Below are 17815 nucleotides of genomic sequence, written 5' to 3'. Positions count from 1 at the left end.
GAAGCACGGTTTCCATGTAAGCCAGCAATTCAGGCAGCCCGCCTCCAGCCACAAACCTGCACGCTTCCCTCCGCTGTATGAAATACAGAACGTACTGCCGAGACTTAGCAATCCATAATGATTTCCATCAGTGGAGCAGTATGTTCTTGCTTTCTCCTGAAAATGAGGGAAAGAAGGGGGATGACAAGAAACAAAAAAAGCACCGCCGATAAAGAAAAGAAAAAGACTGCCGTCATCACCACAGGGAAGCAGAGACACAAACCACAACTCTGCATGTATGCCAGCCTTGCCAATGCTTGGATCTGAAGGCAAAGAAGTCCGCTACAGCGGGATGTGAAGAGCAAAGCCAAAATTCCCTGCTAAATATTGCTGCCAAACAAGCCATTTCATGTCAATATTTGTAAAACAAATTGAGCCTGTGCTGTAAATATCCCTGCATCTGTGCACTGTTTGTTTCGGCATGAAGGCTTGCAAATAGGCTTCATAGCATACTTGCAGTGGCAGAATAGCTTGAGCAATTCTGGTAGGACTCAGCTGTTCAGGCCCTACAACTGGCCCTTTGTGACTGGTGGCAGATGGCACTACTGCAGCCTCTCTCATATTATCACTGCCATGAGGTGGGCAGCAGTTTGCAGCCACCTGTATACACACACACACACAAAAAAAAGGCAAAGGAAAAAAAAAAATCTTTCAAGGAAAAAAAAATTTAGAAGTTACCTCAACACTACCAGATTGATTTCAGAATGCTTTAAGGGTTTAAGAAGCAAAGCATCCACAAAACTTGGTTCAGGCTCAAACCATTTGGTTTTTTGCATGCATCAAGACCTCCTTTGCCACAAGCCAGTCTTCCAGTTCACCTTGCCCCATAAGACAAGTTCACAAATTCTGTTATGACATCACTCTGCAGGAGGGAGTGATAGAAGAGACATCTCTGACAAATACCCAACTACAGTTGGACGGATCATCTATTTTTTCCAGGTTCTCCCCAAATGAGTGATCTGAAAAGAAGCACTGCTCAACCCTCGAAGAGAAAATTACAGCTATTGCCATGTTACAGCACCCTGTCCACTGCCTGTCACTCGGCAAGTGGCAATCTGATCGTAATATTACTGACATCAAAGCAAATTTTGGGAACCTACAAATCTATTCCCAGGTCTCCCAAACTCTTACAGCATGACCTTCACCAGGCTGCTTTGCTCTCTGGGAATAACTCACCTTTAATTACGAACAGAAAGCTTAACAAATATTTTCCCACCACGGTCAGAGGAAAGGCACTGCAAGTACCAAGCTTCCTATGAAAGGTATTAAAGCACTACCTGGAGGAGACTTTAAAATACATTTCTTGCAAGTAAATTCCATAACAAAGTTTGGTTTAGATGACAACATTTGGAAAGGGAGAGCGTATTAGGGTTTGATGAATTGAAGTTTATTTTACAGCAAAACCAAACACCACATTTCCCTCCCCATCACCATCACTTACAAACTCAGGAGCAGAGACTGATCTGTTGAACTAAGTGCCAAAACGTCCCTGGATTTCAAATTGAAGTCCTAAACGCTGAATCTTTCCTTCCCCAGCCCAGAACTAAAATAAATCCTGGAAATGGTTATCGCTTAGTTGTATTACAGCAGCATCTTGAAGGGCCAGAGGAACAGTCTCATCATTCCAGCAGTTGTACACACGTGCCACATGCACACACACGGTAAGCAGTAAGTCCCCCAACACAGAGGTAGCCTAAAACAAGAGAGAAACAGAAGACACAAAAAGGTAGGGACCACTCCACAGTCACAAACGGGGCCAATTAGAAACTAAAGCCAAGAACCTGGCCCAGTATCCTATTTGCTAGCCATCATTACTGACAACCAAAAATTGTTTATCAGTGCTTTCATCAGAAAAGGAGACTGGATTTCAGAGGTATGCTAGATCTCCGCGCAACCTTCTCCTCATCAGGGTCAATACAATTTATTTGCTGGCTTTTCAGCAGGTGGGAAGTGGTACAGGCTTCACTGACCTCCGAGGAGCAGCCCTGCTTTCTGCCAGCAGATGACGTGGAATACTGTCCCCATCAGTTGGGCAGAGATTAAAGCATCTGTGCATTTGGACAAGCCCAGCAGAATGCAAACAGAAGGCAGAAGCAGAGGACTCCACAGGAGAGATACCTGCCTGGTGGCAGGGGGAGAGCCAGACAGGTTAACCAACAACAAAAGCACGTTAACTTTGATTTACCAATGACTTATTCTGGGTCACTGCTTGATGGACAGAAGTTGGTTTCAAAAGTATAATTTTAAGAGAGCCACATGATTTTCAGAGCTGACTTAGATTTGTGCACAGTGTACAATTTGTTCATACCATGGCAATCCACCTAAACACACAGGTAGGCAGCAAGCTGTTCCTCTGCAGTGCAGGAAGGGGAATTTGCCACCTGCAGGCAAAGCTCTCAAAGCTGCAGAGGCAGAGAGGCACTACGATACACAAGCTAAAACCACAAGCAATGTGTTATTGAGCAGAACCACAGTGGAGGCTTTCACATCTGCAAACGAGAAAGTACACACCTGTTCATTCCTCCCCACACAAGCAACCACTTACAAAAACAAGTTTCCCTGCCTTCACATTAAAAATTGCCATGAACCTATACAAACACAGAGGAAGTTCTTTAAAAGAAAGCACATTTTATTGAGAAACACAAATGGCTGGACACTTCAAAACCAAGCAAACAGCCCTACTGCTTGTGCCACATTTGCTGTCGGAGCAGAACTGCCTTGCCCTCCAGCTGAGGCACAACATGTGGGATTCCTCCTCCCCCAGCTTGTGGGAAAGCCGGAGCAGTCAGAGTTTCCATGCTACGTGCCCCCCATGAAAGGCGATGCTAGCTGGGGTCTCCAGCTTCAGGCTCAAAAACATGCTGTCAAAGAAGTGACAACAGCCATAAGGAAAACATGATTCCCCACCACTGGTCCAAAGGAAGAGAGGATGGTAAGATGTAGGCTCCCTACAGCTATGAAGAAACTGCACAGAACGATGTGGGTTCAGTTACACGCAAAAAATTTCAGAGCCATCAAAAAAGCTAAGTCAGCAATAAAAGCCAAAAGGGGAGAGGGAAAAAGAAAAAAAGAGAAAAACAGTATGACACATACCCACAGTCTATCCAGCTTATAGTACCTCGTCCTTTCACCTCCTGGGCCACACTGGACAGTAACCTGAGTGAGCTTTCTGCAGCAGCAGCTGGGGGGGGGGAAGAAAAAAAAAAAATCAACGACAGCATTGTTACTCCACTTAGAAAAACACAATTGTGCATTCCTTTGTTCTGAAGCACTGGAAGAACATTTTGTCTAATTTGAAGAAACCAGTATGAGAGGGATCAGTAAAATCTTCTGTAAACTAGAAGGAATGCTGGCTGCAGCTGAAGTTGGGTGGCTCCTTCCCTCCACACCCCTTAAACAACACACTGAAATTCATACCTCCAGGCATGCTCCCTGACCTACATTTATGGAGCTATACTGTGTCCTCTCCTGCAAACCAGCTTCCATCCCAACACTGCCTTTTTCCTGTGGCTGGGCATTAACCAGTTTGCACCACTGCCTGCTAATTACAGCAACTTCATTTAGGACCTTCATCAGCTGTAAGGGCAAGTCATTCAGCACCTCTGACCGCCTCAATTCTATCTCTGTCATACACAGAAAATAACACACTGTTATTCTCGTAATAACCCTGGGAGATACCCAAACCAACAGTCATGAGGAGCTCAAAACTATTAGCAGAAAGCACCCAGAAAAGGTCCTTCCAAGAACTGGCTGTATTATAAATACCCAACTGAGATTTTTATAATGCCATGCCACATGTGTAGATTTTGCAAAACACTTCCATTCTAAAACAGTCTTATAAATGGTATTAAAAATAAAAACAGAAGAAAAACGGGACAAGAGCCCGGGAGAGAAAAGATATAGAGGTTCAAACAAGTATCAATTGCCAAAAAAATCTAACAGAAACTGCTTCCTGCCTCGATAAACAGAAAACAGAAACCCAGAGCCTCTTCCAGATCTATTTAAACTGCTGCTGCTCCGCAACTACTTCAACTAACTGAATATAAGAACAGCTATATTGGGTCAGACCGAATGCCTCTAGAGACCAATATTTTGTCTCCAACATTTGAGAAAGTGAAGGCCTATATAGGTCAGAGAAGACAAGTAGAGCCAGTGGGTAGTGATAGCCCCCTCAAATAATCTCTAAGCCTCCACAATTTTTATCTCAACAATCTCCTGAGCCAGAAACAGCTTCTTTGTATTTGACAGCCTTTGCTTGGGCCTGATGCCATCAGAGGCACCAGCCCACACACGTTAGCTCTCAAGAACTCTCCTATACTGATAACATGCAACTGCCACCTCTCTCCAACACAGGGACATAGACATGTGAGGGAATTCTTTGCATGTACTTAGAGTGGAACAGTTTGACAAACACCCTTTAAAAAATAAGCATTCCGGATAGGACAGACTTGTCCCAGAAGGCTCACTAGTTGAGCAGCCCTGGCAGGATACCCAGCCAGTAGAGTGAACTAAACATCTCTTCTAAATGAGGACATCTCCTGAAACCAATGGATTTTCTGCATGAGATAGAAATACTCATCTAGTTTTGCTCAGCTGAGAAGCAAAGCCTTTGTTCCAGCAGTATGATCAGATGCTGACCAACATCTCATCACAGCTGGGGGTTGTATATCTGGGATTAGAATTGCACCTCCAAATTCCTATCTCTTTTTTCCTCTCCTCTCTTCCTGCATGACAGTTAGGCAAGAGATTTCTAATTGTGCAAGGATTGCTGTTCTAGGAAGAAACATTAATCCCAGAGTCAGCTCTGCATGCAATGCTTTAGACTGCTAAAACCAACCAATTAAGTAACAAAAACAGAAAAAAAGAAATCTCCACAACACGGCTTTTGAACAATGCCCATAGGGCAACATTTATTTGATGAGTGTCAGAGCTGAAGTGTTCTGGTTGTGCTTCTAAAAACGAAAGCAACCACCACTTAAAATATTAAGCGTAAAAAGAAAATTTTCCCTTTAAAAAGCTGAATAATGCAGATGTCTTTTTTTTATCTAAAGTGTTCCTTTCAAAATCAAAAAGCGTTAGAAACTCTTTTATGACTTTTGCTTTGAACCTGTTACTACAAAACCTTTTGGCCAAGTTTGAGCACTCAAAGTTCCCCACTATAGCAAAACGCAAATATTTTAACAAAAATTAAGTCACATATATCATTTTAACTGTTTTGGAATAAGCATATCTTTAGGAAACAAAGTTACTTATCTGAGCATCTGCACATTTTTGTCTGCAAAATTCTCTGATATTGGCGGGGAGGGAGGATATTGGGTCATCACATACCGCTCCAATTTGCCACACTATAAACCCAGAGCAACTCTACCAACCGTCATTGTGTTTAACTGAGATAGAACCTTTGCAACAGGTGAGAAAGGGAGTACCCAACCCCCAAACAAAGCATTACCTTGTATTGCTTGCCTGCAGGAAGGAAAAGGAAGCAACAACAAAAGCAATACAGCACTAAGGAAAGTCACCTTAGTGACACATTTCACTTCTTGCTGTCCAATGACTTCCACATCCACAAAAGCATTCTGCACTTGTGTATGGAGCTTAAAGTTTGTTTCTTCATTTTACATGGTGTCACACAAAACAACACCAAAACAAAGACGACGACAAAGGAGAAAAGGTACAGCAGGAGCAGAACAAAGCAAAAGGAAGAGCAAACAGACAGGTAAGAGCAAGAATGAACAGCCGGAAAGGAGAGCCTGAATGAGAGAGAAGACAGCAAAGAGATTCAAGGGGACAGGTGGCATGACATGAAATGAGCCATTTCTCCCTCTTACACAAGCAGCTATTTTTTTATTTTTATATTTTGTTAATTAAAGTTGAAAGACAACCATGGGACACCCAAAGCTGTCAGAAGTAACGATGGATTGATTTCAGTACTGTAACTATTCATTAAGCTTTTCAGCGTCACCAGGAAATCGAAATTTGCAAACTACTGTGATACACACACCAGAAAGCTCTGGCTGATAGCTATTATGAGCAGCCAGTTTTGGAGACAAAGCCAGAATAAAGTACATTTTTGCCAATGTGACAGAGCAATTAGAAGACCAAACTAAGACGACTCCGATCTTGAAACATCAGGAGCCTCTGAGTTAGGACAAAGGACACTGGTCCTGAAGAAGCCCTTGTAGTCACATAAGGCAACACTGAACAAAGAGCAAGTAAGGGCGAAGAGCTTAGTCATCTGAGCATGTACACAGGCAACCGAACATGCACACAGATGTTCAAACGCACACACCTTGCTGGGCACAAAGAGCTGTGACATCAAAAAAAACAAAAAAGGAGGACTTACCAGATTTGGAATACAGCACTAGTACATTATTCCGTGTCCTGAGAAGCTTCTTAAAATCCTTGTGGTCACTTATTTTTTCTATGAGTGGAGACACCTTCAATGAGTACACAAACGTCGGCAAGAATGCCTACAGAAACACAAAGCCAGAAACATTAGTAACAGCTTCCATGCTGAGAAACAAAATACAAAGACAAACTGCTTTTGAAATTGCCTTGACCTTTTCCCATAATCTTGAGACACGCTGCCTTAAATAAACTATCATATTGATTTGGTCAACAAAAGCCAAAAAAAACCCAAAACAAAACACTATAAACATGACTTATTGAAACTGGACCAATACCACTCCCAGCAAGCATCCTTAAGTGGAAAGATAAGATAAATACAACATCAAGAAATACGGTTTTAGCTAAGAAGCCACCCCCTTTAAAAGTTTGTTCCCTAGTCAGATAATCAGATAAAAATTCTTACGTAAATTTAATATACTGCAACAAGAGAAGCAGCAAATTACCACTTTGAGAGCACTCTTGTCCCTAGATCTCAGAATACTCTGCAAACTCAGTTGAGTACTTTGATACCACACAGAAGACAGCGAGAGCCATGAAATTAAAATAACTAACCCACAGACACAGAGCAGATGAAGGAAATGAAAACAGGATTTGCAAGTAACTCAGCATCCGTATTACGGCACTAACCACAACCCTTTCCCACACACCCTTCCAAAGTGGAACGGGGCTTACGTTTCCCACTGGCCATACTCTACCTTACACACACCCTGGTGCCTTTGCCACAAGATCAAGTTTGGCTTCCACTGGCCACATGGAAGGCACGGCATTTAACCTCTCTGCATCTCAGTTCTGTATCTATGCAAAGAAATATTTTTTTTGTTGCATCTTTTGGTCTATTTAAATCATGACCACTCCAGAGCAAAGTCTGTCTTTTATCCTACCATAAAGTAAAATTCCTATCAAAATACGACCATAACCTCAGCTGGAGGCTTCACTGCTCATTTGTACTGCAATAATCTTCAATAATAATAATAACCTTATCCATCATGCTATGCTGCCTCCCCTCTGCACTGTACTGAATTCATACTAATGGAATGATTATGGGAAGCTTAGCTGGAGAAATTATCTAGTTCACATTCACCTTACAGTAAAACTTAACACTTAATTGCTTGGGTAAAAGCTTTAGCTCATTTGCCTAACACACAAGAGGTTCAACGTTTTCTTAATTACAGAACTAATTTTGATCATGTCTCATTCCAGCTGGGCTGGAAAATGTGTCCAGGGTGGATGTGAAGAAGTAAGAGGCTGTTGTTCTTGCATCCCGTGTATTACAGATTGCAGCATTCAAAACAAGGCACTAAGCCAATCAAAGTCAGAACACGCAGCCCCAGGCACTACACTTCATTACAAATTCAGCTATTTGCAAACACCACGTCACTGAGGCACAGAAACAAAACCTGCACCTACGAAACATATTTTGTAAGTGCCAGAAGTTTTTACATGCAAAAAGGGGAGGAGGAGGTTTGGGATGCACGGGGTGGAGGGGAGAGGCTGAGCTGAAATGGGGGTCATCCTCAAAACAACCTCAGGACACATTTAGGAATTTAAAGTTACTAGAAGATACATCTTTAATATAAAAGCACGACAGGCTGCACGGGCTTAAAGTTAACAAGTTATCCCACTCCGCAGGCAGGATTCCCACCACCGAGCCCTGCTGACCAGATGGTCTAACTGTAAGAAGGGAAAAAGCACATTTGCAAGTCAGCCCCTACCTTCAGCATAAATGTCCTTGATGCTTTAATTCAACCAACAGACTCGCATTCTTCTAAATCAAGGCGTCCAGAGCTCAGCCTTCCTACTTCAGGCTGATGCATGTGAAGCATTTGTGTATTTTCTGAGATAAATACATGGTGTTGCCAATCAACGTAGACAAATATAGTTGTGCTAAGTGGGGTGACACATGCAAATTCCTGCTCAAAACTCATCACAATCAGAGGCTGTACAGGAGGGATTAATCTAACATTGACTTATGAGCAGATCTCTTTAATCCTAAGTATTTTTTTTTTTTAAACTTTTTCCTTCACCTCAATTTTTTTAACTATCCAAGTGTCTTAAAGTTTTACTTACGTCTTGAGTTACAGAAGGCTAAACCTAAACTTCACTGAAACTAAGGCTGAACATAACGGGGGAAAAGTGAAACTACAGGTTGCTTCTTTTAGAAGCTTTTGTTTAGAAAACTGGACTCAAATAAGGATATTCTAGCCTATGAACTTACTGCAAAAAAGAAAGAATTGGACTAAAAAAGCCACAAAGGCCACTTTCAACATGACACCAAATGGTATTATGAACTTTGTTTAAAGCATCTGTACAGTTTTACCGATAGCTTGGAAGCAGGTGTATTTCGTGTCTTTTCCAGATGGAAAGGCTGTTTAGCCAATTTCAGTGAATTTTCTTTTTTTTTTTTTCCCCTCCTTATAATGGCAGAGTTATAAACCTCTTGAAAAATTGGATTCTGGAAACAGTGACAGCTTTAACTACTGCCTTGTTGGTGTTGCCACTAACAGAAAACTCGCTGCGCTGGTGGAACAGCAGGTGCTTGGAGGGAGAAGCACGTCATGTTGCATATATCCACTGCTACTTTGCCCAATTCCTCCCCAGGTATCAAATCAATACGTTACTCATTCTCCTGCAGTTTTACTACAGCAGCTCTCTCCGATCCTTTGGTTTAGACCAAAACCCACTGGGAAAGGCATTGTGCATACAAGCACACCAGTCAGCCCTGCCGAATAAATCATCATCTCTCTTTAATTAAGATTAATGTTGCAGCCTTTCCTGGTTATAAACCCCAAAAAGTCCAAGCTGAAGGCATCGATTTGGACAGAAACACCCTGCCTGCACATCTAAGGCAGCCGCAGCAATACTGGGAGGTTATCCACTGAGCTGAAAAGTTCACCACCTCCCAGTACGTATTTGCATTACATGGTGTTTGCAAACTGGTAAGAATTAAGTAGTTCTACACTCTCCAGCTTTCTCCTGCTGAAATTAATGAAGACCCTGCCCAGGAATAAATGAGAGGCCAGTTTATCATTAAACCTCCCAAAGAACCTCCGCCTTCGCTACCAGCTCCACTGAAGGCAAGTGATGCTGAGCAGTCATTTTTACCCGATGCCAGTCCCAGCCACAGGGCTGTTTTGCCCTGCTCCAGAGCCAAGGCTGTGATGACCGCACCAGCAGCTACAGCCTCACCAGGGCTACAGCCAGTAGTTCTGGCAACAGTATGAAATTAAGAGGATGGGAAAAGAGAATCCTATGGAAGCAGTTACACACTCCTCTTCTTCACAGAAGACCAGGCTCATATTCCTGCACAGCCCACAGGCAAAGCGGCAGCAAAGACAAGGCTCATCTACATGTATTGTGCTGTATGACTTTAATGGTGAGATATGACCCAGGTAGATTTACTCCAGACGTTTTGCTGAAGTCTTTGCAGGAGAGCTCATCAGCCAGGCACTGCCTGATCAACGATGCTGCTTCTTGTTTAAATCCAGGGCACAAGAGACAAGCTCATATTAAAAAAAGAAGAGGTCAAGAAAGGTGACAGTCCCTCCTGGGCAGGAAGCCTCTTTTCATATGCATCAGGAAGTGCTACATTCACATATGGAACTCTATAAATAAGAAACAAGCTAAACTCTCTTGTCACTTGAGCATCCTAAAGATTTAAAACCTATTCACAACCACCGCTGAAAAGCTAAGAAACACTCCAAACATTTTTCTCAAGAAGCTGCCTACCTTGGTACCCGTTAAAGTAGAAGGCATATTAGGACCAACACATGCAACATCTGTGCCACATCTGCCCTGTGACAGTTATGGTGACAAGAAATTGCAGTAAAACTGAGGGAAGGTCTTTTATTTCATGCTGTGTTTGCACAGTGCCTAGCATAAAGGGTCCTCGCATCCATGGCTGGCTCAGTGAGCTGGAACCAACACAACAGTCACCTGGTGTTCTCGGATGCAGGAAACTTTGGTGGAGACCTTCAGAAAAAGGCAGACTACACATGGCAGACTATGAAATGCAAATCCGGTAGCACTTCTAGCCTGCAGATTTTCCCCAGCTCAAGATCTCAATCAGAATTTATTTTCACAGAATTTTTTATGGCATAGGTCACACATCAGTCCTGTGATTGCAGTGTCTGATCTAAGATGCATGAAGGATTCTCAAGTAAAATATAGGTGAACCCAAACCCTCAAGACAGTAAATTCAAAACTGCTGAGAGACACTGCTATTTGACTACAAGGTACAAAAACACGTGTGCTCTAGCTCTGCCTCTGCTCTTCAAATCAAAGTATGTATTTAAATATATAATCTTGCAAGCGAGGTGGAAGAAGTCTGATCAGTCAGAAAAGGTTTAATTTTCCTTTTTTCCTCACTCTCCAGCAATTCCTTGCAGAGCTGCCAAACATATGCAAGTGTTAAAGAGCAGCAAAGCACTCAGCAACCCCACTCCCTTAGAATTGGTACCCAAGAAACATCTGAGCTTTCAGAAACCCAGAGGCAAAGAAAGTTACAGGCAAATAACTATTTACTAATTATAGTTCCAGGACTGACACTATTGAAAAATGCGGTCATCCCTCAGGCCGTGTTTTCTCAAAATCATCAAAGATCTGAGAAAGCAGAGTTTATTTCTCAAGTTTTTACTCTTCTCCGAATCTCATTTCAGAATGAAAAAAGGAATATCTTTCAAGCAGCCACAAGAACGTATTTTCGTATTTTACATTTATTATTCAAATTAAATGTGATAAATGTTTAACTGCTGTTCCCACAGAACCCAGTTCAATTTATGAGTTGCTCCCCACAAAAGCTTCATGACAGCATGGTCTTTTGCTAAGGATAAGCAGCATGTCTGGAGAATAATTTTTTTATTTATTTAAGTCAAGGGCAATGAAAACACATGGCTTTAAAAACAAGAAAATACAAATCAAAATTAAATAAGGAGGCACTATCAGAGGAGCAGCATTGTACGCTGGGCAGAAAAACTATTTCCTATTTCTCCTATTTCCAGCTCGAGAGCATGAAAAAATACATTTCCCTGGACACAAATTATGCATTAAAAAAATATAAATGGATATGTGGCTGAAATGGTGCTTAGGTGCCTGAATCCATATGTCAACATACAATTTTTATGTGCACACTAACACTTACATATATAATTAGGTAGACAATTTGCACACTATTCATCAAGAATAGCTGGGGCTGACATGAACAACACTGATTCCAACACAACTGCTGCTTGGCAGGGATGCAGTCTTACACTCGACCACAATTTCAAAAGCCCATTTTTCAGCAAGACTTTGACTTTGATTTCTGTCTTAGCTTAACCGCCCACTGATGTCATTCTCGTTTTGGGACAACAGCATTCAACCCACTGTAAATATGATCAATGAGCGACCCTGTACATATGAAACAGATTGTGTCTGACAAGGCCTTTTATGGGAATCTAGCTGAAGAGCAAACCTGCCTCAAAATTCCAAGCAGTAATGGAGATGACTGAATTTAGTTTCATAATTAATTTCTTCAGGAGGGGACTAGTTCACGTTCTAAACAAGGTCTCCCCTGCTACATTAAAATGGGGGACGGGACGGGACGTGGGATGACATAGGCAAGAAATCCCAAGAACAAGACCGGATCTCACCTTCCCTTTCCTACACAGTTCCCAAAATGAACCCTGTGGCATAGTGCACACTTAACTTCAGAAGGTGGATTTGAAGGAACATCTCTGTACTGCAGTGATTGAGGTTTGTAGACCTGCAGATCAGCTGGTAGCATGGCCAGGTTCCTGGACTGCAGGCAGTGTGCACATACTGAAACCTGATCTAGTTGAAGATGTCCCTGCCCACGGCAGGGGGGTTGGACCAGATGACCTTTAAAGGTCCCTTCCAACCCAAACTATTCTATGATTCTAAAATACCAGGTCTAAGTCATCACCAGGCAAGCACAAGAGAGAAACAGATCTGTTGCTCCCTTCCACCCAATTTGTTCTCACTTAAAAATACAAGATGTTCAAATCCAAAGCCCCCTTGTTTACAAGAATCAGTTTGATTGCAGATGTTTTATCATCCCTGTTCATCATACAAACCACTCTTGACCTTGTGCAATAATTGCTTGCTTTTCACTCACAAGCCCTCCCTCTGCTGCTATTTACATTCAGGGTTGTGCTGCTTTGATCACGATGAGCCATTTGTAACAAATGCCTTCCAAGATGGACAGTGGTAAGTAGGACAGTCCCCTGTTTTCATTCATGATTAATATCCAAAATAGCTGTAGAAACATTTTAATCAAATCAGATGAGGGGAGACAGGTTCTCTCTGTTACCCAAAGGTACCTCAAGGAAGCCTGCTAAGAATTTATTATGTGAATGAAGGGGGAAGAGAAAGGGTAGCACTTGGGTCTCAGACTTCAGGCGTCACAAGTTAAGTAGGCCCTGCAATCCAGCTGGGACCACAACACGATCTTCTCCCAACCACATCTGCAGGGGTTCCCAAACTGCAACCTGCCGAGGACCCCCAGCACAGAGGCTGCAGCACATTATCTGTGACTGATCCGAAAAGCCATCTACAGGCTCAGTGGGGAGCGGCGACTCCAGCCCCTACAGCAACATGGGATGGCCAGGTGAGGAGCGCTCCGGCAGACACACCGGAAGATCAAAAACTTCTCCATCGGAAGACTGACAGCATTAGAAAACCATAGTTTTGCCCAACAGATTTACATTTGCAGACACTCCCACTGGACACTTAGTGGTTTTTGTTCATTTCCCATGAGCTCCATGGAAGAACGCATTCTTACTCAGTCTATAACCCAGATCAATTAACTCTCACCTCCAGCCATTCAAGGAATAAAAAACCCAAGCACTGCTGACATTTTATTGTAGTGGGTCATGTCTGCAAGAGGCAAGTGTCACATCTTCTTTGTTCACGAAGGAAGGCAAATTAAAATCCTGACAGAGTGGCTTGGTATTCTTTAACCTAGGCTGAAGAATGCTACAAATAAAGCATTTCACTTAACGCGGTGCTTGCTATGCTCACTTTCCAAATATAGAAGATAGCAAAAAATACCATGGAGACGTCAAGATTTGACTAGACTCTACTGTTCATATTGTTCTTAAACACTGGGTTTTAAGGAGCATAAGCTACAGGCATAATAGTCTATACTAAGGGTTGTTCTTAAGGGCTCTGTGTAGCCAGTTAATTGTATGGTTTATCACTGGTTTTCAAATGCTTAGTGAATGAAAACCTGTGCAACTATTTACTAATTAACAACTGACTGCAATAGGGTCAATTACTAATGCTGACAAAGAACTTTCTCCTTATTATGAATGTGAAGCAGTTTGCTCTCTCTTCGAGCCAGGCACTGGCACAATATATTAAACAAGCTGTTGATGAAATCATGTTTCAGATATCACTTCTGAATGAGCACATTTGGATGACTTCAGAAGCTAAGGGAACGAGCAAAGCATATGCTACATAATCCCCCACTAAAAACTGGGTTTTGAAGAAGTTTAAAGAAGTATCACCTACTCAAGAAGCACGTAGGAGATGCTATAAAAAGACAAAACCACTATTAATGGGACTTATAAAGAAGAGAGGCTGAAAAGTGACACTTGAAAATCCTTAGCACTTCATATGGCACTTATCTTCAAAGCATTGCACAAATATTAACTAATTAATCCTCACATTCTTCTGCCAGGTGATAGGAGATGAAGTTTAATTTAAATAGTTGGAGTAAGAGTCACACAGAAAGGAAGTGATCTGCAACAGGCAAAAGGGAGGCAGCATCAGAGCAAGCCAGCACACAGCTGATCCTAGAGCAGTGCACAACCACACGATGGTGTGCCATCTCCTGCAAAGCGAGGAAGGGGAGAGAAAGAGACTATTTGCAGTCATCCAGCAAATATGCTATATGACTACAAACCCAAAGACAACAGACAGGACATCATCAAGGCAGCCACAAATGAGATTACCTTTGTTATCTGTATTCTGCAAGCACACAAATCACAGCACCCTCCACCAATGCTACCAGCTACTCTCAGCTAGCAAAGTGCAAAAACTTAAGACCTGCTTTGCTATCACAATTTTTTGCCATTCACAAGCTTGAAATGGTGGCAAGGGTCAAGGTAAACCATAACTTACTTCCAAAGTGACCCTGTCCACATCAAGAAATTTAAGGCAATGCTAGTTTGTGACTCTGGTTGCAAATTGCACTGAGTTTTTCCATTCACAGACCTCCAAACACGACTCTGAAGAAAGGTGAGTCTCATTACCTCCATTTTACTGAAATGAAGGACTCGAGGAACTGTGTCACCAGAAAGCAAAAGAAATGGTCAACAACAGAGCAAGCACCTCTTCTACCACCAATTACTCACGACGTCGTGAACACACCCCTGGGCAGAAACACCAGTTCTGATGACCACGCCACACTTGTGGCAACATCCCAGGCCCTCTGAAGTAAACGGGCACTTTGGCACCAAAGCCAATGGATTCAAAACATCACTCCATAAGGTACGGAGTTGAGTAACAAAACCAGTCCTGAAAGCGAATGTTTGGTTTGGGAAGGGCATTTGAGGAGACAGAGCATAGCTCACGTCACAAGTTTAACAAATCCGTATTTTGAAGAGGGAACAGACAAAGTAGGAATGGTGTGGGGGGACAGCAAGTAAGGGATTTGCCTCTGCAATACCCTCCCTCCGACTGCGGCAAAACACTTCCCAAAGCAGCTCCTGCAATACAAACAGTAACTGGATGGGAAAAGGCACTTCTGAATTCAAGCCCAAATGCCACCACGGGAAACAGCACCTGAGCACTGCAGAGGAGAAGCAGCACTCACACACCCTGCCTGCAATCTCACTGGAGGCAAAGCCACTGCTGCCACGCTGCAGGGCTACTTGCAACACAAAGAGTGAGCCACAAGTCCGTGTCAGTGCTCACCAGTGCATTGCCATGACATTACTGGGACTTGAGGAGCTGGAAGCCTGAAATGTTCCTTTCAAGCCTTTCTTTGAAGGCACCGGGTTTGAATGGCACCAGGTCAAGAAGCTTCCCAACGGCTGTAAGTCGGTCACACTCTCTTGACTCAGTTTCTCTATCATTAAGCCAACACTCAGAAGACGAACTGACCTTTGCCACGTTGGCCTGAGATAACATTCATTAGTGTTTGCAAAGCAAACAGATCTCAGATGCGTTATCCTCTTGGAAGCAGTGGCTGGCCTCTGCTATGGAAAGGACAGTACCTGCCACACAGAAGGAAATGCAAATCCACCTTGGTGTGAAACTCCTTCCCAATGACTTTAACAGTAAATTCAGTCCTTTGAGCGTGAAATACAGTCAAGGGCTTGACATACCAAACAGGGAAGTATCTCTAAAGTTAAACCACAACTTCCCTATGACTCTCCGACTCATTCAAGAAATAAAACTTTACAGCAGGCAGAGATCACTGCAGTATCTTCCTCACGTGTGTGTCACATTCACAGTGATGCAGAACATAACAACTTAACATCTTCCACTAGAAGATACTGTGTTTTCTTCCTCCAGCTTTGTAGTTTTCCTTTTACAAATGCAGGAAGTCTTACAGAGACAAGGACTTCAATTCTCGGAAGCCACCTCCAGTTTTGGGTCCTACTTTAAAAATGAGCCCTATTTTTCAGGAGCACTATGCATCCACGATTCTAGCTGCTGCCAGAGGTGCATTGCAAGCACTCAGCACTTCCGGGGGGGGAATCACGTTTGGGTACATAAAAAAAGGACTGGCTGGAAGGAAAGACAACGTTCTCATTAACCTCTGTCCTACCAAGCAGCTGGCATTACCTTCACTTTAACTTTACACGCTGAGAACGTCCTGATTTAACAGCTTCACTGACTTTGCAAACATTGACTCAAGAAAAATTTAAAAGCAGGTTTTGCAATGTCACAGCTGTAGGCTAGTTTTTTAATCCTGGCGTACAGCGAGTTACATATTTCAAGATGAAAAATCGCACCTTCAAGTGCAAGATAATGCAAATTGGAAGAAATAATTTAAACTACTTGTACACAGCAAAGGGGAAAGAATTAGCTGAATCAACAGCTCAATGAAGACATCTGCTCAGCATGCAGCATCACAGAGCAAATAAAATGCTGGGGCAAATTAAGAAGGGGAAGAGAGAATAATGTGGATAAATTATAATGGCTTCGTATAATTTCACTGACAACAGCAGGCCCACTCTGCTCATCTCAAAGACACCAGCTCTGCAATACAAAAGGTCCAAAGAAGGGCAACTGAATAGTTAGGAACAACAGATTCACGTAAAAAAGCTGGAAAAAATAATAATCTTTTAATCTACAAAAAGAAATCACAGCAAAATACTTACATTAACACAAAATGAATGTTACAGTAAGATAAGGTCTGACAGCCGCAGTGGATATAGAAGGAAATACCACAAATAACTCCACGTTTAGTTATTTTAAATGAAGGGAAAATTCAGTCCACTTGTAACTCCACTTGGTCCACACTATATACTTAATCCAAGGAATACTCTGCCACAAGTATCACTGAGGAAAGTACTGTGTATATTAAAGATGAGCCACAGGGAAAAAAAGCCACACTAAGACCTCTCCAACATTTTAGGAAGAGTTTAGCCTGACTTCAGTTTCACTTGAAATCAATAAATAAATTGCTGATAGCAGAGGTCTGTGCTTCTAGACCAAGCTTAGAACAAAACGAAAACTGTGCAGGATGCACAGCATTCCTTTTCCCTCCTCCTGAATGAGCTGATAGCTAGGCCCCTGCCAGGGGCAAAAGGCTACATCAGACAAGGCCGACGCTTTCTGTCCCACAATGGCAATTCTAATATTAGTACAGAATAAGCACAGGGCAATTAGCAATTCCACACTTGATTTGTGTGAATTAGATGAGCACTCCTAGGTCATGCATTTCCAAATACATTTCGGATCACGTGTGGGTAAAAAAATTAACGTAATTTTTCATTAATTATTAACTCTATTTGTACAGGCAGAAGGAAGAACTGTAGTTCATGCCAATAAAGTAAATAAAGGAGCGCTTTAAAGCATGCCTTCCCCAATCTTTTTGAGCTATTTACGCTAAATTCTGTGGATAAAAAAAGAAAAATCAGACTTTAAAATATTTCTGTGAGTCTCGGAGTCTCCCTGAGGTAAGGAGTGTTCTACTTAGTGTAATTTCAATGAAACATACCCAGATCCTCCGGAATGCACTAAGATGGAGAGCGCCACATTTGAGGGACACACAGGCAGGGGCGGCAGGACTGCCCACGGGCGGCAGGACTGCCCACGGCCACCCGTGCCCGCGCACAGGTGCACAAAGCCGAGCGAGGCCGCTTTGCTGCGGCAGAGCCACCTCTGCCGCCGCGGCACCGATTTTCACACGCAA

At 42.6% G+C, this 17815-nt stretch overlaps 1 protein-coding gene across 1 annotated transcript in view; it reads right to left on the bottom strand.

Moving 5' to 3' along the window:
• Window positions 1-17815, bottom strand: part of PDIA5 (protein disulfide isomerase family A member 5) — a 128369-nt gene that overhangs the window by 84598 nt on the left and 25956 nt on the right. Inside the window, exons 2-3 of the mRNA XM_009275051.2 lie at window positions 6383-6509; window positions 3133-3220 (exon numbers count right to left, since the gene is read on the bottom strand). Coding sequence (XP_009273326.1) covers window positions 3133-3220; window positions 6383-6509 — 215 coding nt within the window. The remainder of the gene's footprint in view (window positions 1-3132; window positions 3221-6382; window positions 6510-17815) is intronic.

This window comes from Aptenodytes forsteri, unplaced genomic scaffold (genome assembly GCF_000699145.1).
Source record: "Aptenodytes forsteri isolate BGI_AS27 unplaced genomic scaffold, ASM69914v1 Scaffold255, whole genome shotgun sequence".
In the NCBI taxonomy this organism is placed as follows: domain Eukaryota; kingdom Metazoa; phylum Chordata; class Aves; order Sphenisciformes; family Spheniscidae; genus Aptenodytes; species Aptenodytes forsteri.
The sequence above is the reverse complement of the archived record's forward strand: the minus strand, read 5'-3'. Positions and strand labels throughout refer to the sequence as shown.